Source organism: Suncus etruscus, chromosome 11 (genome assembly GCF_024139225.1).
Source record: "Suncus etruscus isolate mSunEtr1 chromosome 11, mSunEtr1.pri.cur, whole genome shotgun sequence".
Lineage (NCBI taxonomy): Eukaryota > Metazoa > Chordata > Mammalia > Eulipotyphla > Soricidae > Suncus > Suncus etruscus.
In genome coordinates, this window is record NC_064858.1 from 12,211,597 (window position 1) to 12,236,108 (window position 24,512).

Consider the following 24,512-nt stretch of genomic DNA (forward strand, 5'->3'; position numbering starts at 1 on the left):
CGGGAGATAGGACAAAAACGGAGGTGTAGGGAGGACAATTTGGTGGTGGGAATCCCCCCAGATGTTATGTAAATATTTAACTAAAATATTATTGTCAACAACACGTAAACCACTATGATCAAAATAAAAATTATATTTAAAAAAATTTCATCCAAAGTTAAGTTCTTCCCATTACATCTGTACAATAATTTGGGTTGTATTGTCATTTTAATAACGTATATCCTCCTACTCCATGAGCAGATTATATGTCTCCATTTTATTGTGTCCTCTTTTATTTCTTGAAGCATGTGTCCTCTTTTATTTCTTTAAGCAGTATTTTGTAGTTTTTTTTTGTACATGTCTTTCACATCTTTAGTTAAGTTAACTCCGAAGCACTTGATTTTCTGAGGCACAATTGTGAATTGTATTTTTTTAAATATATCTATCTTTCATTATTTGTATGTAAAAAGTCACGGAGTTTTATGTATTGATTTTGTAACTTGCCACTTTACCATACAGATGTACTGTTTCCAGAAAAGTTTTTGGAGTCCATAGGATTTTCTAAATGTAGTATCATGTCATCTGCAAACAGTAAGAAATTTACTTCTTCCTTTCCTCTCTGGATGCTCTTGATAATCTTTTTCTTTCCTAATTGCTATGGGGTGTACTTCCAGTACTGTATTGAATAGAGGCAATGAGGCACAACCTTGTCTTTCGCCATGTATTAGAAGAAAGGTTTTTAATTTTTCCCCATTGACTATGATTTCAATAGGCTTGTGTTAGATGGCTTTGACTATATTGGGGAAAGTTCCTTCAAATCCTATCTTGTTGAGAATTTCTTTTATCATGAATGGATGCTTGAACAAATTCTCTCTTTCTATCTATTGATACCATATATTTGTGTTTTTTCATTAATATGGCATATTATTTTATTGTCTTGAACATTTTAAACTATATTTTCATCCCTGCAGTGGATCCTAATGGTCATGGTATATAATCTTTTTCTAAGAATTGTTTAATTCGGGGCCGGGAAGGTGGCGCTAGAGGTAAGGTGTCTGCCTTGCAAGCGCTAGCATAGGACGGGCCGCGGTTCGATCCCCTGGCGTCCCATATGGTCCCCCCAAGCCAGGGGCGATTTCTGAGCGCATAGCCAGGAGTAACCCCTGAGTGTCAAACGGGTGTGGTCCAAAAACCAAAAAAAAAAAAAAAAGAATTGTTTAATTCTATTTGCAAGCATTTTCTTGAGAATTCTTCCATCAGTTTTCATCAGGGATATCAGTCTGATTTCTCTCTCTCTTTCTCTCTCATGGTGTCTCTGTCTGCTTTTTGTATTAGGGTGATGTTAGCTTCAAATAAACTATTTGGGAGTTTTCCTGTTTCTTTCATTTCCTATAAGAACCTGAAGAGAATTGGCAGTAGGTCCTCTTTAAAAGTATGAATGAGTTCACTAATGAATGCATCTGGGTCTGAGCTTTTGGTTTTAGGAAGCCTTTTGGTTACCATTTTAATTTTCTTATCTATGATAAGCTTGTTCAGGTATTCCAAATCTTCTTGATTCAATCTTGAGAGGTTATAGGAATCCAAGAATTTATCCATTTCTTTCAGGTTCTCTTGTTTTGTGGCATAAAGATTTTCAAAGTAACCTCTTTTTTATTTCTGTATTATCTGGAGTAACCTCACCATTTTCGTCTCTGATTCTGTTTACTATATTTCTCCTTTCCTTATGGGTCTTGTGTATGGTTATTGATCTTTGTTTTGCTTTCATTGATCTTTTGTATTATTTTGGAGGTGTCCAGTTCTTTTATTCATGTTCTAAGTTTTATTATTTCTTTCAATTTTGCTGCTTGCAACTCATTTTGCTGATAATTTTCCACTTTCTTAATGCTGTGATATTAAGTTATTTATGTAGGCCTTTTCTTCTTTTCTGAAGAAGCTGGCAAAGCTTTTTCTCTTACTACTACTTGTGCTGTGTCCCACAAATGCTGACATTTGTGACTTCATTCTCACTTGTTTCCAGTGTATTTCATTTTTTCTCCTTGTTTTCATCTCTGACACATTGGTTCTTCAGTATTGACCTGTTTAATATTTAGGTATTAAAGCTATTTCTCTGTTTCTCTTTGAATTGACTTCTATTTTCAGTGCATATTGCTAATAGAGGAGAGTTGATACAATTTCTATTCTTTTGATTTTATTGAGGCATGATTTGTGTTCCAGGATGTAGTCTATTTTGGAGAATATTCCATTTGTATTGGAGAAAAATGTATTTTCAGACTTGTGAGGATGAAAGTCCTAAATATGTCTACTAAGCAACTCTGTTTCATTTCTTCTTTCAAGCCTAATATATTCTTGTTAAGTTTTAGCCTGGTAGATCTATCTAGAGTGGTATTGAAAGTGGTATTGAAATATTCCACTACTATTTTGTTGCTGTTGATGTCTTTCTTTAAGTAATAGACTAGCAGTTGTTTCAAGGATTTTCTGCCCCCTCATTGGGCACATAATTGGCTAGGAGTATAATTTCTTTCTGATGTACATATCCTCTCATTATTAAGAAATGCCCCGCTCTGTGTCTTGTAATCATTATAAGTCTAAAGTCTATGTCAGATGTTATTCACATGGCCTACCCGTCTTTTTAAGGTAGCTTGCTTGGAAAATTGCTCTCCAACCTTTAATGTTGAATATGTATTTGCACTCAATATTCATATGTGTTTCTTATAGGCAGAAAAATGTTGGATTCGATATTTTTGATCAATTTTGTCACTCAGTTCTTTTGATAGGTGCTTTTAGTTTGCTAACGTTGAGTGAGATTATTGTTATGGGATCTTGAGTCATCTTTTAGTACAAATTTGCTGTGTTTGTTTGTTTCTCTCTTGCCTTTAAATAGACCCTTCAGTTCTTCTTTTAATGTTGACTTTGAGCCTGTAAATTACCTGAGCTGTTGTTCATCTGTGAGGCTGTGTGATCTTCCTTCAAACCTGAATGAAAGTCTGCCTGTTAACAGCATACTTCCTTGCTCCTGTCTCACCCATATATAGATAAATTGTGAGGCCCTCTCCTTCTCACTTTCTTGGCTCTGATAGCCCCATATTGCCAGACCAGCCATGTAGAAGGGTTCATGCCACTTTTAATAATCCTCAGCCTTCTGCACAATCCAGGCATGAAGACACTCACTGCCTGACTACTGTATTTGGGATCACTGCCCTATAGCTGCTTCTAAGATGGCCTTCATTGCTTATTGCTGCTCTGTTACATGATTGATTTTTTTCAGCAATCTCTCTAGGGGCTTGATTTTTTTATTTTAGTTTGGCATTTTCTTCTTCTCTAGGAATCTGTGCTCTGTTCTACCTCAATTTCTTGGAACTGTGTTTATAGTAGTAAAATTCTTAATAAGCAATTTTACTAGTTCATTCAAACAATGTATATTAAATATTATTGTGTTCTTGTCACAATTTATAGCAAGTATATCTGCACATACTCAACTCAGATACAGTGCTAAATAAAAATCATACTTCTTCCTCACATAAAGTTGCAATTTGTAGTGAGATCAATTTTAGAGAACAGTTACACAAGTATTTAAGTGCAATTTAAATATATAATGGCATATTATATTATTATATTAGGATAAATATAACCAGAGAAATGAATAAAAACCTGTTGAGGAAATTATTCGCTACTATTGATAGATGTATGGTTGTAGTAAAGTTGAGATTTGATCTCAGTTTTAGCATATGAAATACTATGGGATGCCAGAGATTGAACCTCAGTCTACTGTGTGTAGGCAAGCACCATAGCCACTATATTAAACTCCAGCCTCCTGCCCACTTACTTTTAGCACATGTGACTTATTAAAGTACCCGAATGCCTTTATTATCACGTAACCACATTTTTCTAAAACTAATAACAATGAACAACATGTGTGACCACTGACAAATTTTTTGTTCCTTCAGTTTTACGTTTTAATATATTTATATTTATTTTCTTTTAGTTATTTCAGGGAGGGGGTGGTTGGACAAGACCTGACCATGCTTAGTTCTTACTCCTGATTGCATCCAGGATCATTCCTAACTGCTCATGGAACCATATGTTGTTAGTCCTGGATAGGACCTGGATTGGCCAAAAGCAGGGAAAGTGCCTTTGCTTGACAGTCTCTCTGACTTCTTACTTTCTTATTTTAATCATTAGTTTATATAACTTTATGTACTTTGTTTTTCTTTGCTTTGGGGATCACAGTAAGAGATTCTCAGGTACTTCTTGCATGTACTCAAGATTTGCTCCAGCTGGTGTTTGAGAGATTATTGGGAATGTTAATGCCTGAGCCCAGGTTGACTATGTACAAGGCAAGCACCCTATTTGCTGTATTATGTCTCTAGTCCCAACTTGTACTTTGGGAGCAAAATTTTTTGCCTCTTCAAAGTTTGCCATTATACTAAAATTACTGTTGAAGTACAAATAAATATATCTCAACCAGAGTTCACTTAATTTTTTTCCCTTTGTGATCTCTACTGCCCTTACACTCTGAAAATCATGGCTGTAGATAATTTTTAAAGTTGATTTTGTCTGTTCCTGTGGTTTGCTTTTCTATATTTTATCATATGACTGAGATATTACAATATTTTTGTTTTTCTTCTGATTTTGTTTAGGGTATACCCTCTCCATTTGATCTAGTGGATTTCGATGTCTGTATTATGACAAGTTTTCTATTGTACATATATTTGGCAATTTCTGTATAGAAACAGTATTATATTACAATCAATAGAAATCATTTTTTAGTTCTAGAACTTACAGAGTTTAATACTTGTTACGAAAATATCAAAACAGGAGCTGAGGAGATAGCTCGTATTATACTAGCATTACATACTCCTCTACCCCCTTCACCCAGCATTATCCTGAGTACAATTTTGTGACCTTAGTTGTCCTACACTAAAAACCAGACTTTTAGACTTATACTAGCAAACTTAAAATATCTGGGCATAGGGGCCAGAATGGTGGCGCTAGAGGTAAGGCAAACGTCTGCTTTGCAAGAGCTAGCCTAAATGGACTGCAGTTTGATCCCCCCAGCGTCCCATATGGTCCCCCAAGCCAGGGGCGATTTCTGAGCGCATAGCCAGGAGTAATCCCTCAATGTCAAATGGTGTGGCTCAAAAAACCAAAAAAAAAATCTATATATTAAGGTAAAAATGGATAGTACTATGGGGTAAGGCACATTTCATGCAGCTGACACAGATTAAATCCTTTTTTTCTATATAGCCCCTGAGTCAATCAGGAGTGAGTGCGGAGCCAGGAATAAAACCTGACTTTCTAGGTATGGCCCAAATTAAAAATTAATTATCTACAGTTCATAGAATAAAGGGAGGCCATCTTCAGATTATTGGATGGATATAAGTACCCAGACATAGCTCCGAAATTATATGAATAGCTAATTGTCAATAAAGGGATGGTGTTATATAAAAGTATAGAAAGTAGAGCAAAGAAAGCCTCTCTGATAATGGTGCTGGAAATACTGGCTAGTCATATGCCAAAAAAAAAAGAAAAGAAAAGGAAAGAAAAAGAAAAATTACCTAGCTTGCCTGTCTCATACTGTCAGCAAAAGTTTTATTTCAAGTGGATCAAATACCATATACCACAATATTATCTATAAAACCAGAAATCACACCATGGAAGAATTCAACATGATACTGACTCTAGAGGCAACTTCAATGACTTAGTGCCCTTGCCAAGCAAGCCAAAGAATGAATAAACAAATAGGACTACATCTTTAAAGCTTCTGTTTAAAAATATGACTAGACCCCCTTAAAAGGCACTGTATAGACTGGGAGAATATATTCATTCATCAAACATCTTACAAAGAGCTAATACCCTAAGAAATATTGAACAGTTGCAAAACATAACATCTATAACAACAAAATCAAAATAATCCTATCAAACTTTGGGTGAAAAACTGAGGAACAGATAATATCCTTAAAAAGAACATGACACATGACTGACAGACAAATAAAAAGTGCTCCTCATCATTTAACATCAAGGAAATGAAAACAAAAGAGCAGGAAAATATAACCAGTGAGACTGGCACATATCCAGTCAAATAGAATCAAATCGTGCTGATGAAGATATGGAGAAAAGGAACCTACATCCACCATTGTTGGGGATGTCTTCTGGTCCACCTTGTATGTAAACTGGTTGATGACTTTCTCCAAAATTAAAAATTTAGCTTCCACATGACCTAACAATCCCACTGCCTTGCCCCAAGATATGGGAAAAAACCTTTATGTTTATTGCAGCATTAACCAAGGTCTGTAAACAACTCTAGTGCCAAAGAACAGAGGGTAGATAAATAAACTGGAATATATTCACAATAGAATGTGTCTAAGTTAGAAGAAAGATTGAAATTATTCAATTTGACACAGTATGGATAGAATTAGAGGATAGTATACTGAGTGAAATCAGATGGAGAGCCACAAATGCAGAATATCCTTTCTCATAGATGGTACATTAAAACTTTAAGGAAATAGCAACTGAAAATTGTTAACAGACTCTTAAAATCAGTGTATAGAAAGGAATCTGTCCAAGGTTGCAGGTGAGAGTGGTGGAAGGGAAAAATGACACATAGATGGAGTTCACTGACAATTAATTGGTGGTTGGTATGGTGTTGGAACATCAGATGACTGCAACTTTATTATTAACAGTATTGCAATTCATGGCACCAAATAGAACTAGGGAAAAGCCTGAAATTTATATCACATAAGGAATTCCCTTATTTATGATGAAATATTAACCTAATCTACATTCTTTATTACTGCTATAGTTATCATTTGGACAGTAAATTAGTGGTTGGTTTCTCACTAAAGCTATATGTCTATTTAAAAAACAAGGTTTTCAAATATTTCTAGTAGAAGAAAATTCTGGAGAAATTGAGTATGGATGTTTCATGTTCCCACAACCAAAATTATGAGTGACATGATAGCTAAAGAAGCTAATTCTTGTGCTTTATAGGTTTTATTTTCATCTTTTTTCAATGGGTATAATATGAGATCTATCATGGGCTATTCTCAGATATATAGGGATATATGTATATACATATGTCCATAGATATTCAAGTAATATTTAGGCATATTATACATAAGAGAACCTGGTTATTGATTAGTCTTTAATAAATATTAACTATTCTTAAGAATTGAGATGGGTTCTGATTATTTAAAAATACTTCAGAATATTTTATTTTAAAATTTGTGTTATATGCTCTTTTTAGATATCAGAAATAGGAACAAATCAGGCAACAAACTATAATATTGTCCACATTTTGCTAAAGCAAACAACAGAATCATACAAGTAGTACTATTTATTTTGATAGTTTCTGCAACTTTTTCAGCAAAATAGAAAAATAATGGCACACCTTAAAATTAGACAATTAAATCAGAATTACAAATAAAATTAAGAATTTGGCTTATACATATAACATTCATTTTTTTCTCACTAGCAATATTAAAATTTTACATATTGGTATTTCTCTTCAATAGATTAATGAGTGTCTGGAAAGATAGTATAGTAGCATACAATTGTCTTGCATGTAGCCAACCTTGATTTTAATTTCTACATCTATTACGGTCCCTTAAGTTCCATTAGAAGTTATCCTGAATGCAGCCTGGAATATATGCTGAGCATAACCAGATATGGCTCAGAAATAAAAATCAAATAAATTAATTAATAGTAGAGGTAAATTTTTTTGGTAATTTTATTAATAAATTGTTAAAGATATTAAGAGCTAAGAAAATCTAAGTAATTTGTTTAATGTAGTTGAGATATGGATACCCAACATTTAAACTTTAGACATATGGCAAACATATCTAAAAATAAAATTAATGTGTTCATGTTATTAGGGAAAAACATGTACAGCTTTTACCCAAAATCCTATGTCACTGGTGGAAATGTACTAGCTTGAATGACATCTGTTTTGCCTACAGCTGGATGCCAATGGGGAACTGCTCATTCGAAATGCTCAGCTCAAACATGCAGGGAGGTATACATGCACTGCTCAGACAATAGTGGACAATTCTTCGGCCTCCGCTGACCTTGTTGTGAGAGGTAAAAGTGTCATCATTTTAATATTAAATTGTATAGTTATTTAATTTGCATAAATACAGGTAAATTTCTGGTAACTCTGGTCCAGATTTTTATATTCTTGATTCTCAAGAAAAAAATAATTGTGTTGCTTGTATTTGACCTCAGAAAGTAGTAAGCAAAACTGTTTTTGTTTATATTAACCACATAATTTTTAGAAACTTAAAACACTTTTTACTAAATATTTCTGCTTGTAACCTTAGCTCTCATAATAAATTCTTTAAATAAAATTATAGTGTTAGGAATAGTTATTATTTAAAAAAATTTTAATAATATAATCTGGTTCTGTCGACTAAAAGCTAAAGTATATTTATATTTATCAACCTTTTCTTATTTGGGAGTATGGATCAAAAATAAACAAAAGTAATTCATAAAGTGCTAACAAGATACTTGTATAGGTAGGGCTCTTGCCTTGCACATGAATGACCAAAGATTCAATTCCTGGTACCAGTCTATAGAACCTCACTGGCTATGGCCAAAACAACAGCAAAAAAAAAATCATTCACATGGACCAGAAAGAGACTTCAGCTTGCTGCTGCGCATGCTTTGTTTGCAGGAGACTGGCTTAAAGCCAAATGAAAATTGTTAAATTTGCAATTACATATGCACAGAAGTGCATGCTTTAGTAATCATGGATGGAGGAGTATATGTGTGCAAACATTCATAAAATAATATATACAGAAGAAACTTCATTTCTGACTAAGGCAATACATTTCTAACAGTTATAGTTTTAAATTTTGGTTTGGGGCCACACTCAGCAGTGCTCAAATGCTACACTAAGCATGGTACTTGGAGTAGAGGTTCTACTTGCAGTAATCCAACCATGGATGAAGGGGTCAGAAGCAGGGCACCATAAAGATTAAGGAAAAAACATGATAGATTTAAGGGAGAAAGAAAGTGATCAGAGGGCTTTCAGTCTAGAGTACTGAGCTGCTGACTGTCCTTCCTGTATGATCTTTATTGATCAGACTCAATCCACCTGAGGGAGAGGACCAATGTAGTTAATAGACCAAAGTACCTATCTAATGCTTATCAAGCCTAGGTGGGATTTACAACTCAAAAGGGGTGGGTAGGGAGAAGAGGAAACTAGGGCATTCTCTATTTTGAGAAAAGCAGGGTGTGTGCCCTTTGTGATTAGCTACAATTCTGGATAACTTTTAGAGGTGGTGTTTTGGAGATGACAGTGTCAGGGCTTTAAAATCTGAGCCTTCAGCAAGCAAAGTGTGTGCTATAGCCCTTTAAACTATCTCTCTGGCCCTTTGCCACTATTTTAAATTGAGTTTAGATGTGTTGCGATGAATTAATAAACTTTGTGTCATTATACAATGCTTGAAGAATGAAAATGTAAAAATGTGTGAACTTTTCAATACAAAGTTTATTCTTCATTTTATGTAGAGTAGGACTAATAAGATAATACGGCTTGTAAACTAAAATCTTAAAACCTGTCTCCAATATTCAGATATTAGATGTTGTCTTTTATCTAGCAATCGTAGATACTTACTTGTGAAAATTAAAGTATTTTAGTGTTTATTTACAAAAGATGCTCAATAACAGAGATCAAAAGGTGGCACACTATATCGTTCCTATATTTCTCTTTTTGTTTGTTTTTGTTTTTGCGGGGACTATATTTCATGGTGCTCAGGGGATACTCCTGGTGTTGCATTTGTGTTGGTATAGAAAACTTTATGGGGTAATGGTTTTGCTGCATGCAAGGCTAGCACCCTTCACAATGTACTATATCTCTAGCACTTTGCATAAACAATTTCAAATTATAGTGTTATGTTTGCCTTAGTTTTTCACTTTGGAGACTGACTTTGTTACCCTAAGACTTTTACTTCGTAACTATTTCTGCTAGTCCTCCTACACAAAAAAGATTATTCTGTAAAAGTCACCTTCTTCAGACAGTATTTTTGAATCTGATTATATATGCACTGATAAAAAATGTTGTAGGAATTTCTTTCTAAATCTGTCTCACTTCTTTTTTTTTTATTTTGCTAGACTTTTCACATCCAATAACTCAGTCTTTGTTGTCAGCACAATAGAAATGCTGAACACTGACTATAGTTCTCAATCAGTTTGAAATCAGTATGAAATCAGGTAATATTAGGACAACATTTCAACTATCAGATGAGAAGTCTAGTTGAGCAAATGAAACCTGCAGGTGATAATACAAATTTTCTAGTCATAGGAATGAGTCACCTAGAGATCATATCCCATAAGCACAATCAAGATTCAGATAATAGCAGCTCTGGTCTACATCTTTATTGTCTTTCATGAAAGAACCTGTTAATACTATTCAATTAAAGTCTGAAAGAATTATTCAAGAAGGCTCTTGAAATGCATGTTGCTGATCTGAGCTCAATCTCTGACATCCCATCTGGTCCCTGAGAATTGCCAGGAATGATTCCTAAGTGCAGTGCCAGGAGTAAACCCTGCCCATGAAAGGTGTGGCCCAAAACCAAAAATAAAGCAAAAGAATTATATAATCTAGGGAACAGGAAAATAACTCAAATGTTACAATATATGTCTAGCATGTGTAAAAATGTCAATCTGATTATTGGGATTACAGGACTCCTGTAGTATCAGTTGGTTATTTTGTATAGTCATGGTGACCCCTGAGCACATCTGTTCATAATTTCTCAATCCCTAAAATTGTGAGATAATAATATTTACTGCTTTTCTTTGTTTTCTTTTGGGGGGTGCATCCCGCAGTGCTCAGTGGTTACTTTGGCTCTACATTCGAGTCACTCCTGGCAAACTTGGAACCATATGGGATGACAGAAATGAAACAGGGTCAGTCATGTGCAAGGCATGCATCCTACTCACTGTACTATCACTCTGGCCTCTGTTTACTGCTGCTTTAAGCTAATAACTTTGGGGCAACTTGGTATCCAGCAGTATATTATTAAACCAGCTACAGAGGGTCTTCAGTGGGAGAGACAAGAGAGAAAATACAACAGGCAAGTCACTTGCCTTGAATGCAGCTAACATCAGTTCGATTCTCATCATCATCTATGTCCCCTGAGCCATGCCAAGGGTGATCTTTGAGTGCAAAGTCAGGCATAAGCCCTGAGAACTGCAAGGTATGACCCTAAAACCTAGAGAGTAAAAAAGAATATCTTTAGTGGGCTTTAAATACCAGATAGAAAGTAACTATTTGGTCATCCTAGGCATGGGACCTGACATCTGAGCTGAATCTCTATGCCCATACTCCCCCACACCACCTGCACCACTCCCATTTCCCAGCCAAAAGCCTAAAAGTCTCCTGGCCTGACATCCATCTGCCCTCTCTTCCCAGGTGCATCATTCAAGGAGCTGGACTTGTAGTCCCAAAGTTGAATCTGTATTGCTAGGGTTCCAACACAGCCCGCCACACCCCTTCCCCAAGCTCTAGGACCAGATAGTCGCCTCTTCTGAGGTCCATCTGCCCTCTCACCCGGAACTGCATAGATACATAGCATCCCCATGAAGACATTTCTGTTTATATCTGCTAGTTTCAGAGAGATGATCCCTAGCATTTGTTTCTCTGGCAGTATAAAGCCTCAATACTCACGTAGACATTCTTTTATTTTCTTGAATACTCAAATAATCTTGAATGGTTTGGAAAGGAATATGCACTAGTAGTCACCTTTTGAATAATTGGTTCAATAGATCACTTTCTTGAGTAATAGGGAACCTAAATTCAATGATTCCAACATACAAAATGCAAAGAATGGCAAAACTATGGAGGTGAACTGCAGGTGTTGATAGGAAGAAAAACATAGGCACATTTCTAAGACCATCATTAAATAGCAAAATTAAGCAATCAATGGGTGAACAATTAGCCCAACTCAAAGAATACTCTCGGGAGATGAGAGAATCCATAAAAATGAATTTGAAGGTAGCCGTGGTGCAGTGGTAGGGTGTTTGCCTTGCACGAGGCTGACCTAGGATGGACCACGGTTTGATCCCGTGCCATCCCAGATATATGGGACACTAGGGCATCGAACCACGGTCCGTCCTACTGCTTGTGCCACCGCTCTGGCCCCTTAAATTTTCTTAATATGATCTCAATATGATTTTCAGAACTAAGATATGGCACATAAAATTTGAAAATATTTTAGAAATAGGATAGCTAAAAAGTGAATATGAAAATGGCAAATTATCTCCAAATAAAGTATGCTACTTATATTCTTATATTAGGTATTTATATTTAGATTGTTTAATATAAATATAAACTTTAACTGGCAACAAAAGTGTGTGTGATCGACACTTTTCTACTTTGTTTCTAAAGACAAAATACAATAGCAACAGATATGTTATGTGCTATCTTTATTCAATTGAATCCACTGAAATTTTTACTGCTTGAATTATTAACATATTCACCAGAATTTAGAAGATTAATTTTTCATTCACAAATTTGCTTTCAAATCCTCCTTATTTTATACAATGTACAAAGCAAACATAACCTGATAAAACTAAAACATAGGGAGTAAGTATAGGGAGGTAAGAACTTGGAATAATGGTGGACCAATCTTGAAACACTGATAGAGAGAGCAATGTTGTGAGTCTACAACTATACAATAATGACTTCAATTATATTGTAAATTATGGTACCACAATAAAAACACAAATATAAAGCTATAATGCAAATTAAAAACTTTCTTTTGGATAAATCATGATAATATGCCCAGATAAAAATATTTATAAAAAGTGGGCAGTATACTTTGAGTCTGCAAAATATTATTAAGTATATTTTAAACAACAGCATAAAGTGGTTCATTATTTTTTAAATACAGAATGGTGGTAGAACATTTGCCTTGCACGCAACTAACCTAGAACGAATTACAGTTCGATCCCCAGGCATCCCATTTGGTCCCCCAAGCCAGGAGCGATTCTGAGCGCCAAGAATAACCCCTGAGCATCAGTGGGTGTGGCCCAAAAAGCAAATAAATAAATAAATAAATAAATACAGAAAACACTTCAGTATTTACTTCTAACTATTCTGGATTTTTAGAGTTCATATTCCAGAACATAGTGCCTTGGCTGGATGATTTTTGATGTATTTATTTGAAGATATTATTTCTGATTAATTAACATTTATTTTTAAAACATATGGATGAAAAAACATGGATGATATAAATATTTCTTTTATTTTATATTTTCTAATAATTTATATCATGCATTAGTTATATTTTTACTTTCAGATTTCTTCATAATAGTTATATGATGTTTCTGCACTTATAAAATTCAGAATATGGAATTAATCTTGGGGTGATATATTCCCGTCCATACAGTATAAAAATTTATACTTAGAGAATTTATATATGCTAGCCATATAATTAGTGACATTTACTATGCAGCTTTATACCGTTTCCTCATATCAAAACAGACATCCCCCAGAAGGTAGGCATAAATGATATAGTAAATTTTTGAAACTTCTTCAGGTAGTCCTTCAAAAGTTTCTAAGATAGTCAATATTCTAAGATATTTTGTAGCTTTTTTGTTAGGTTCCCAGTAAGGCTATCAAATATTTTCTAGAAGTGCTGAATATAGCTATGAGTTGTTTATTTCCCCTTTCTAATGTCTGGCAATGCTAATAAAATAATAAATAATAAATAAATAAAAAATTAAAACAATAATAAATATTAGAAACAACAGGCACACACCAATACACCCACACACATATTCCCATATTACTATGCATATAAATTGATCCTGGGAAGGTAAACAGTCATGTATCTAGACCAGATTAAAGATTAAAGTACTTGCCTTGCATCTTGCCACCACATATGGTTTCCAGAATCATTGCTGAGCACAAAGCCAAATGTAACTCTTCAACACTGTTTGGTGTGGCCATTAAACAAAGATGGAAGAGAAAAAAAGATATATGTATTTCAAGTAACTTAGCAAAATATAACAAAAATCATTAATTTAGTCATTAAATATCTTTATTTTTTTAAGCAAGTTAAGGCACATTTGGACTAATACTGATGTTCTCCAAATATCATGGGGCCAGAGAGACAGTACAGTAGATAAAGTTCTTACCTTGCAATTCTCAGCATCTCATGTGATATTATAAGCCCACCAGGATTGATCACGGAGTGCAGAAGTGGGTGTAAGTCTGAATCTCAATGGGCATGGCCAATAAACAAAGAAAAATAATTCAGTAATGTTTTCAATACATCTGTCAGTTATGTTTGCTTACAGAGAACGCAATTTTTGTTTCCATATTGCTTTTTATGCACTTTTATCATGATTTTATGGTAAAGATAGCAAGCATAATATGGCTTAAAAGCATAATATTGGCTGTATGATTTTCACAAATACTTAGAAGCTCCAAAAGCCATGTATCATTTATAATTACATTTTTTAAATTTCTATTTGAAGCATTATATTTGCAGGCATTTTATGACTGTTTCTTTTTATCCCACATATGAGAAAGATAATTTGTATATCTTCCTCTGTTTATCAGTATAAATCATGTAATTTAAAATGATTCAAGCTGTCTTGGCTTTTTAAAAATATTTCTGTGAGATAGTATATATTTTATATATATTTATGTATAAAAGTGGTACATTTTATATATAAATTTAGCAGATATATTATCTCTCACATTATTTAGTCAGATTATCAGTGTTCCTCAGATTTACTTCATAATTTGCTTTTTCTCACTACTATTAAATCTTTAACTTCTCCAGATTAAGAAATATAAAATATATTATTGGGTTAGGTATCTATTTTTATGATTATTTTAACAAATGATTATATTTTCTTTTCTAAAACTCTAAAGGTAAATTAAGTAATTAAATACAATTTTAGGTTATTTGAAATAAAAAAATTCACAGTATTTTTAATTCATTAATCAAAAACACCTTGTATACATTACTACAAAAATGACCAAATACAATATAACATTTCTACTAAGCCAAGCAATTATATCATATTTTATTTCTGTAGACTTGGCCACAAATATTGGGAGTGTATAATTATTTATGATAACTTTGTGGACTGGCTTCTTGCCACCACCAGATCCTTGCTACCAGTGGAACTAATCAGATCAGCCCCTGGAAATTGGTTGAAGTCACAAAATATTTTCTATCTTAACAAGTGAGAATTAAATTAAAAAAACTTTAAGTTTTTTTGAGTTTAGGAGAATGTAAAGAGATTTTAGTACTTCCAAAACCCTATACGCAATTTCTCTAATTTCCATCATGCCTGAGATGATTTGAATTGTAAATGTTAAAACTGAAGCTGTAGGATATCAGTTGGCATTCCAAAAAAAATCTACTAGGTAAAAATCATAAATAGTACCCTTCCTGTTTCTTCTTTGAAGGTGACTTAAAAATAGAATTTCACATTGATGTACTAGAAATCCCTGAATGTTATATGCATTTGACTTAAACTATTTCCTTAGCTAGGTATTGCAGTGGGTGATTAATATTTTTCTCCCTGCTATAATATTCTTTTGTATTATAACATTAAACAGCATAGTTTATTAATAAGTGAATGCAGATTTTGCTATAAATCTAAGAGCCTCCTTCCCCCATGAAGTAAAATTGCTATTGTAATTTCTAACTTTCAGTGTTAGTCATTATTAATTCATTGTCATTTTGTGTACAAAAGATAAGAAAATTAACTGTGCTTCATTTATTTCCCAGTTGGAAGCCCAACTTCTCTGTAAAGTGCATTGGGACAGAAGTGAGTGAGATTTGGCATGCTGAAGAGATAATCTTGCCTCTTTTTTTCAATATTGTTATAGCAAGTAATTAAAACTTACCCAAATTTAGCCTCTCCTGATGTGAGTGCTTTGGAATAGTTCCATGGTTTGTCGCATTAAGCACATATCTGACAAAGCTCTCTACTTTTTATGGCTCTGAACTAGAGTTTTTATTTTTGTTTTGTTTGTTTTGCTTGCTTTGTGACCACACTTGGCAGTACTCTTGGGTTACTCCTGGCTCTGAGCTCATGAACCATTCACAGCAGGGCATAGGAGTCCAGATGGAATGAAAACAAAGGGGGCCAGGGATCAAACTTTGATTGGCCACATGTCCTACCAGCTAGCTGTATTATCCCTCTGGTCCCTCAACTAGAGTTCGACTGCCTGCACTATTCATGAGAACTTCTTCAATTCTTGATTTAGGTTGTTACTGATAAAAAAAAGTATGCCAGATCTTACATCTGATGTTTAAATAACTTGAAGGATCACAGTTGCTATATTCTTACATAGCTAGTAAATACATTTACTTACTCACAAGTATCCAATGGCATTCAATTTCAACCATTGGTTAAATTGAGTCATTGTTTAAATTCATCCTTAGCTTTTTTTCTTAATTACAAACCATCATATTAAGTATGTTTGACCCTGAGTAAAATAAAAGAAGCTATAAAAATGGTTTTGCTTATTTCATTTTGGGGCCACACCAAGAAGTTATTTATGGCTCTGAGCTCAGGGACCACTCCTGCTTAGATTGGGCTACCATATTGAGTGCTGAGGATTGGAACTGAATCAGCCACATGCAAAGCAAGCATCCAACCTGCTCTACTATCTCTCTGATCTAGAACTTTAGGATTTTTAAGGAGAATGTGAGAGGCCCAGTTATAAATTTTTGTTAGTTTTTCTTTAAAACTACTTTATTATTTAAAGAGTGGTTATTTACAAAATTATTAGTAGTTGAGTGTTAGTCATATGATAATTCAGCAACAATTCCACCACCAGTGTTTCCACACTCTATCACCACCTATTCCCAACTCTACACCCTGCCTGTTATCTTGGCCATCACATTAAAACATTTAGTGATTGCAACTTAGATATCATGATTTCAGTATTGTTGAATCTTCACTCTGAATATATAGCTAATCCATTCTCCCACATCACCAACATAATGGAATTCCCAATCCCTGTTCCCCATTATTTCCCTTATCAACTTATTCCTTCACACCTTAATTTTGTTCCCTCAGACCTTTTCCTCCCCATGTTCTGGGGTCATTAAGATCTAGGCATCCATTCCCCCACTTCTACATTTTTTGATCCAGTTCTTTTATATATCTAAATGAGATAATTCTGTTTTGTCTTTTTTCTGGCTTGCTTCACTCAACAGGATACCTTCAAATTCCAAACAAATTTCTGAAAATTGCATGATTTTATGATACTATTACAGCTGCAATAGTATATATATATATATATATCACATTCTTCATAATCTATGGTTGGATACCTCAGTTGATTCCATATCTTAGCTATTGTCTAAGGGCAGCAATGAATAATGGTGCATATGTGATTTTGAGTGAATGATTTTAAATCTTGGGGATAGATAACCAAAGTTGGAATTCCTGGGTCATATAGCATCTCCATTCTAAATTTACTGTGAACTATCAGTACAACTTTGATTCTTAAGAAATTCAGTCCCTTTCTCTGAGAAAGATTTTATTGAGACAAACTTACTCCTTCAACCTTCTTTCATTTTTATTCCCATCTTCAGTGCTTAGGATATGATTTTGTTGTCATAAATTCACTATTACTATCTATTAATCAAGAGAACATAGTAAGTTTATAAAAATCTTAGCTTCCTACCTCTAATTGGGCATCCTCATTTTCCCTTCAGCTTGATCTTTCCTCTTACAGGTAAAAACAGAAAAGGTGGAGAGAAAAACAAGGTGGATCATTTTCTCCCTGTCTGTGCGAGCCTCCCTCCAACCTGGTGATCGTTGACATTCACCATTTATGTGAAACTTTTTAAAAATATATATTAGTTTTTACTAATTGATTGAATTTTGTAGTTTATAAACTTTACCTCCATCTAGAGTTTAGAAAATTTTGTCCCTTTAAAACTTCTAAACAAACTTTAAGAAGAAATACATTTAAATATATAGTTGTATAATTTCACTAACAACTAAAACATGGCTAGCAAACCAATGCAATATATCATATAATAATCAAGTGAAAATTTGTATTCCTGTGTTCTGTTTTTCTCTGAAATTGTGTATCTTAATAATCAGCTATGATAATTTTAGAAAGACTAATTATAATACTGATAATATTTATTTTACACAAGCAGGTAATGAAATACATTGTCAAATCAACTAATGAATATTTGTAATTAGGATGTAGAATTATAGAGATCATTCCAGTGACCTTTTGTAAAAAAACTTCCTTGGAATAGATAAATAAAAATCTGAAGTTAATAACTAAAGGCTAGAAAGGATTTTGGAGGGATTTTGCAACAATTCCAGGACTTGAGAATTAAAAACAACGTGTATGGGGAAAATTTTATCTTAGTAAAAAAAGTTAAGTAAAGACAAATAAGGTAATTGATAGCATGCATATATTGCTTTATTGCCCTACCATTAACTTTTTAATTTGTTTTTTTTTTGGGGGGGGAGGAGTTAACACTTTTTAGTAAGGACTTGAGCAGAAATAAAATAATCAAATTGTATATAACTTTCTTGAAATATCTAATTTATTTTTTGAAAATACCTTTCCATTTCTCCCTGTAGAAAAAGAGACATACTTAAAACCCCTGTTTATTTACAAGTAGTTTTCTTAAATAGTCCTGTGTTTAAGATTGGGATGATACTGTCATTTAACTAGTTTTTAGTCAACAGTGAGTTGTGTATATGAGGGAAGTTTCAATAAAGTATATATTAAGTAATTGCACTCTATCATTTCACGATGAGAATATTGTCTTACATATTGTCCACTTCTCACAACATATTCCTATTGCTAAGAGCTAATAGAATTTTCTCATTCAATAGCTATAATATCCTCATCTGTATTTGAAAAGTGTTTGAGAAAAGTTGTGAGGGATAGAAATATAACTTAGCTATAGATAACAGTTTTTAAAAATTATTAATAGTTTACATTTATTAAGAGTTTCACATATTAATGGCTCAATTTTTTAATTTTCATTTGACGTATAACATTTTTAGGTCTCAGGTGTTGTCACATGAGGAATTATCAAAGACTCACTGTCTAGAAAAATTTTTATGTTAATGTCATGTAAAACTAATTTGAGGGCATTCATGCATCAGTAAATATCATAGTGGAGATATGCACAAGCCAATTGTGGACATTCTATTAGACATTTATTACTAGGACTGCCTAAATATGAGATAAAAAAAACACTAAAAGCATGCTTAGGATCAAGAAAGTAAGAGAATATTTGGGTAAAATTTACAAGTGTCAACAAGAAGAATGAGAATTTTAGTTATGCCCTTTAGCCTAATTTCCAGCTAAGAGCTGAATTCAGGGTCCTGGATTAATAATATAGGAGGATAGAATGTTGACCTTGCACACAGCACCATGTATGGTCCTTCAAGCTGCCAGGAGTGATCTTGGATCACAGAGTGAGGAGTAAGCCCAGAGCAACATTGGGTGTGCTCCCCAAAATAAAACAGAAAAATCTGAATCCATACTTACACACATTAGACATTATAAAATTGTTTTTTGGGCCACACCCGGTGATGCTCAGGGGTTACTCCTGGCTATGCGCTCAGAAGTCCCTCCTGGCTTGGGGGACCATATGGGACGCCGGGGGATTGAACCGCGCCACCGCGCCGGCCCCATAAAATTCTTGTGCTTTAAAATGGTAAAGATATTTAACAGCTTTATATTAATATTTTTAAATGCAAGATTCACCTTATGGAGATGTGTATTTTCTAATATAAAATGCTGTTGTCTTAACTAATTTTATTGAAAGAATAAACCATAATAGAATGAACTTATAATTTGAGTTAACATATGAAAATATATTTGTTGTCATCATGAAATCAATGTTCTTTCAGTTGTATTAATTTAGCTTTTTCTTTTTTTTTCAAATGAAGGATGATTTTTTTCAAGATATTTCTTTCCTTCCTAAGATTGTGTGAAATGTCATTTTAGTAAAACTAAAATGAACCACACAATATTTTACTTCTAATTACTAGCAGGGAAATGGTAAGTAAAAAAGAGCATTATGCTAGGATTCTATTTTTACCAATTCCAGAATATCAACATTTTACACAAAGTAAAAAATAAAATGAAAATAACTATCTCAAACCAGACACATTGCATTTTAATTTTTGTTGGTAAAGTTTGGGGGCTTCCAAGCAGTGATCGAGAAGCCAGGGTTGCCCTTCCCCTGCCAATTGGGTCTGTAGTGCAATCAAAGGGCCCCAGAAATCCTAGTCACTACAATCCCAAAGATTGTCTAGATTGCCATGATAAAGATGGAGACCTCCAGTGAAATAATTAGTGGTACTTGGTGGACCTTGTAGCACTATATATTAAGCTGGGAATTCTACATTAAAGACAAGTCCTTAACTCCCTTACTATCACTTTGCCCTCTAGAATTTTATCATTTTAATATACTAATGACTTGTTTTTAAAAAAATCAACTATAATTTTTAATATAAATTTAAGATAGTTCCTAAAAGAACAAGTAGATTTTGGGTTTATTTCTACTAATATTCTTTAGAAAGGCAAATAGGTAAAAGAACAAGAAAATACATATAAGTTAGTACTTAAGAAATTAGTATAGGGGGTTGGAGAGATGGCACAGCAGTAGGGCATTTGCTTTGTATGTGGCCAACCAGGGATGGAGCTGGGTTCAATTCCTGGCATCCTATATGAATCCCAAAAACTGCCAGGAGAGATTTCTGAGTGCAGAGTCAGGAGTAATACCTGAGTGTGAGTGTAGCGAAAAAACCCAAAACCAAACAAACAAAAAAGAAATGAGTATGGCAGGCTCTGTTGCAAACCAGCTATTCAGCTGAAGGCCCACTGGAACTATGTATCCTAGGACAATCTCTGCCCCCATGCGAGGTTGAAGAAATTCTATGCCTACTGAGCATGACCCCGTCCCTGCAACTAGACACTGTTAGATAGAGACCAGAAGACACACCAAGTGTTTCCTGACCCCATGATAAATGCATTGAAACTGACACTGTAAATGAGACTATGACTGACACTCCACAGCCACTCAATTTCTTCTAGTCAAAAAAACCTAGCACAACATGTAATAAAACAACACACTGCAAAGATGAAAAACGAGAAGCAACGCAAAACACCACCATGCTTAGAGAATGAAGATGGTTGCTCTGAATATTCTACAAGTAATGGCCACTTTATATTTATATATTTATATTCTCCAATAAGGTCTATAGAGGGAAAAAAGTGGAGGATGTTCAAAGAACTCAAAGAAGCATGGAACAAACCAAATGAATCACAACTAAGATTCAAGAAGATATGAAAGTAGGAATGAGAAAACTTCAAACTGAAATTAAAGGACTGAAAAGCTTGGTAGGCAAAAATGAAAAACTCAATAGAGAATCTCACCAGCAGATTAAAAGCTGCAGAGGACAGAATAAGTGAGATGGAAAATTAGCTAAATACAATAGAAGAAGCTAGAAAAGAGTGTTAAAATATATGAACAGAAAAATTTTAAAAAATCCTCAAAGAAGAGGCCAGAGAGAGCACAGTGGTAGGGCATTTGCCTTGCATGCTGTTGACTCAGGACAGACCTGGGTTCAATTCTTGCCATCCCATATGGTTCCCAGAACCTGCCAAAGCAATTTCGAGCTCAGACCCAGGAGTAACCCCTGAGAGCAGCCAGGTATGGCCCCAACCCCCCCAAAAAATCCTCAAAGAAAGCAGACAGACAATAGAACTCTGGATAAAGCAATAGAAACAATATAAGAGACATTGGAGTCCAAGAGACCCAGGAAGAAACCAAAACAAAGAATTGATGTCAAGGATATCAAGATGGAGAAGATGGAGAAGTTTCCAAAGCTAGTTATTGTATGTAACACATCGTAGATATCCAAAGAGTACCAGCTAAAAAGACCTCAAGAAAAGCACTCCATGGCACATACTAACCACAATGATAAAACCCACATATTTCATAGAATAATGAAAGCAGCACTATCAAAAAGAAAAATTGCATACAAAAAAGCATCCTTACAATTTCCAGCAGATTGATCACAAGTAACTGTCAAGCCCTGAAGGCTGTGGTGGGATATAATAACAAAATTCAACAATATGAATGCTTTGCCAAGAATACTTAACTTTCATTTGCATTAAGGTTTGAAGGAAGAATACACAGTATTATGAATAAACGACAGCTCATAAACTATAAACAAAACCTATTTTAAAAGAAGAAATGAGTATACTTTAAGGCAAGGCAAACTCGACAAACACACCAAACTCCTACAAAAAAAAATCAATCCCATTACAATCATCTCTCTCAATGACAATTGATTAATTGCACCAGTTAAGAGACAAAGAGTGTCTTAAGTAGATTAAAACAGAGGTGGATATTAATTAATAATCAAGAGATATGCTCAGGAGGAAGAAATCACACTCCTAAACATATATGCATTCAATGAGGAGCAAAATATTCAAAACAATTACTGATACACTTGATGAAAGAATCAATAGCAGCACAGTAATAGTGGAGATGTCAACACTGTCATGTCCCTCCTTGATAGGTCAACCAGACTAAAACTTAGCAAGGATTATGGACTCTGAAGGTAGAAATGGTAGAGAGGGCTTTGTGTATAGCTCTCAACCCCAGAAATCTAGAAACACATTCTTTTCCAGTATAAAGTCACAATAGACCAAGATAGACCACATAATGGGCCATAAATTATACTCCATGACATCAAGAGGATAGCAATTATATAAACTATCTTTTTAGATCATGATGCACTGAAAATAGAAGTGACTTACAAATAGACATGGAGAAATAACTTAAACACCTGGAAACGAAACAACTCAAAACTGAATGAACAGGGCCCGGAGAGATAGCGCAGCGGCGTTTGCCTTGCAAGCAGCTGATCCAGGACCAAAGGTGGTTGGTTCGAATCCCGATGTCCCATATGGTCCCCCGTGCCTGCCAGGAGCTATTTCTGAGCAGACAGCCAGGAGTAACCCTTGAGCACTGCCGGGTGTGGCCCAAAATCCAAAAAACAAAACAAAACAAAACAAAAAAAAACAAACCTGAATGAACAGTGGGTCAGAGAGGAATACAAAAACTCCTAGAATTAAATGAGAAGACACAGGTTATCAGAATTTGTGGGACCCTGCAAATGTGGTATTAATAAGAAAATTTATAGCTTCACAATTATTCATACAGAAGGACAAATAGGCTACTAAATAATTTAGTAGCACAGCTTAAAAAATTAGAAAAGTATCCAAGAATGAACCAAAATAGACAAAAAGAAGGAAATGATAAAGCTTAGAGCAAAATTTAATGAAGTGGAAACCCATAAGACAATCCAAAACATCAATGAAAACATAAATGAGAATGTTAAACTATTAGCAACACTTACAAAGAAAGAGAGACAGAAACTAATAAACTGAATTAGAAATGAAAAAGGGGAAGTCACTACAGATACTAAAGAAATTCAAAGTGTAATCAGAGTAATTACTTTGAAAAACATAATGCCACCAAATAAGAGAACTTGGATGAATTGAATAAATTGTGGACTCCTATAACCTCCAATGGTCAAGTCAAGATGATTTGGAATATCTGAACAGACCTATCATATTGAGAACATTGAAATGGTAATCAACAAGCTTCCCCAAAATAGCTCAGGCCCAGATGGATTCAGTAGTGAATTCTTTCAAACCTTTAAAGAGTATCTTGCTGCCAATACTTTTCAAAGTCGTCCTGGAAACTGAAGAGAAACACTTTCAAATAGTTTCTGTGAAACTAACATCACTCTGATAACCAAAACAGAAGCCACAAAATAAAAATAGAACTACATATCAATACCCTTGATGAATACAGAAGCAAGGGTCATAAACAAAATATTAACAAATAGAATCTAATGGTTCATAAAGAATGACCATGACCAACTAGGATTTATTCTATAGCTGCAAGGGAGTTTTAACATATGAAAGTACATAATACACATACGCTATATCTACAAAAGGAAAATATAAATCATATTAATGAATGCTGAGAAAGCATTTGACAAGATCCAACACCCATACATGATGAAAACCTCTCAACAAGATGAGAATGGAAGGAACTTTTCTCAATATTTCAAAGCCATTAAAACAAGCCCATGGCAAATATTATACTCAGTGGGAAAAAAAAAAACATTTTCTTTGTGATCTAACACAAAATAAGTTGGCCCCCTCTTACCACTTCAATATAATGAAGTACATCCATAGAATCAGGAAAGAAAAAATATCAAGGGCATCCAAATAGGAAGGGAAAATTTTAAACTCTCACTGTGAGCAGTTAACGTGATAGCAGTTTTAGAAAATCTATGAAAAAGCAAGAACCAATAGTTTGTATAGTAAAGTGATATGCTACAATATTTACATGCAAAGATCCATGAATTCTCTATACATAGATAATGATAGAGAAGAAAGAGACATTTAAATTGTGCCTCAGAATATCAAGTAACTTGAAGTCAACTTAATTATAGAGTTGAAAGACTCATATAAAGAA

The 24,512-nt window shown here is 34.1% G+C and overlaps 1 protein-coding gene across 1 annotated transcript in view; it reads left to right on the forward strand.

The window, feature by feature from the left end:
* The window catches only part of CNTN1 (contactin 1), a 241,139-nt gene that overhangs the window by 167,502 nt on the left and 49,125 nt on the right, over positions 1-24,512 (forward strand). Inside the window, 1 exon segment of the mRNA XM_049783881.1 lies at positions 7,935-8,055. Within this exon segment, the coding sequence (XP_049639838.1) occupies positions 7,935-8,055 (121 nt within the window).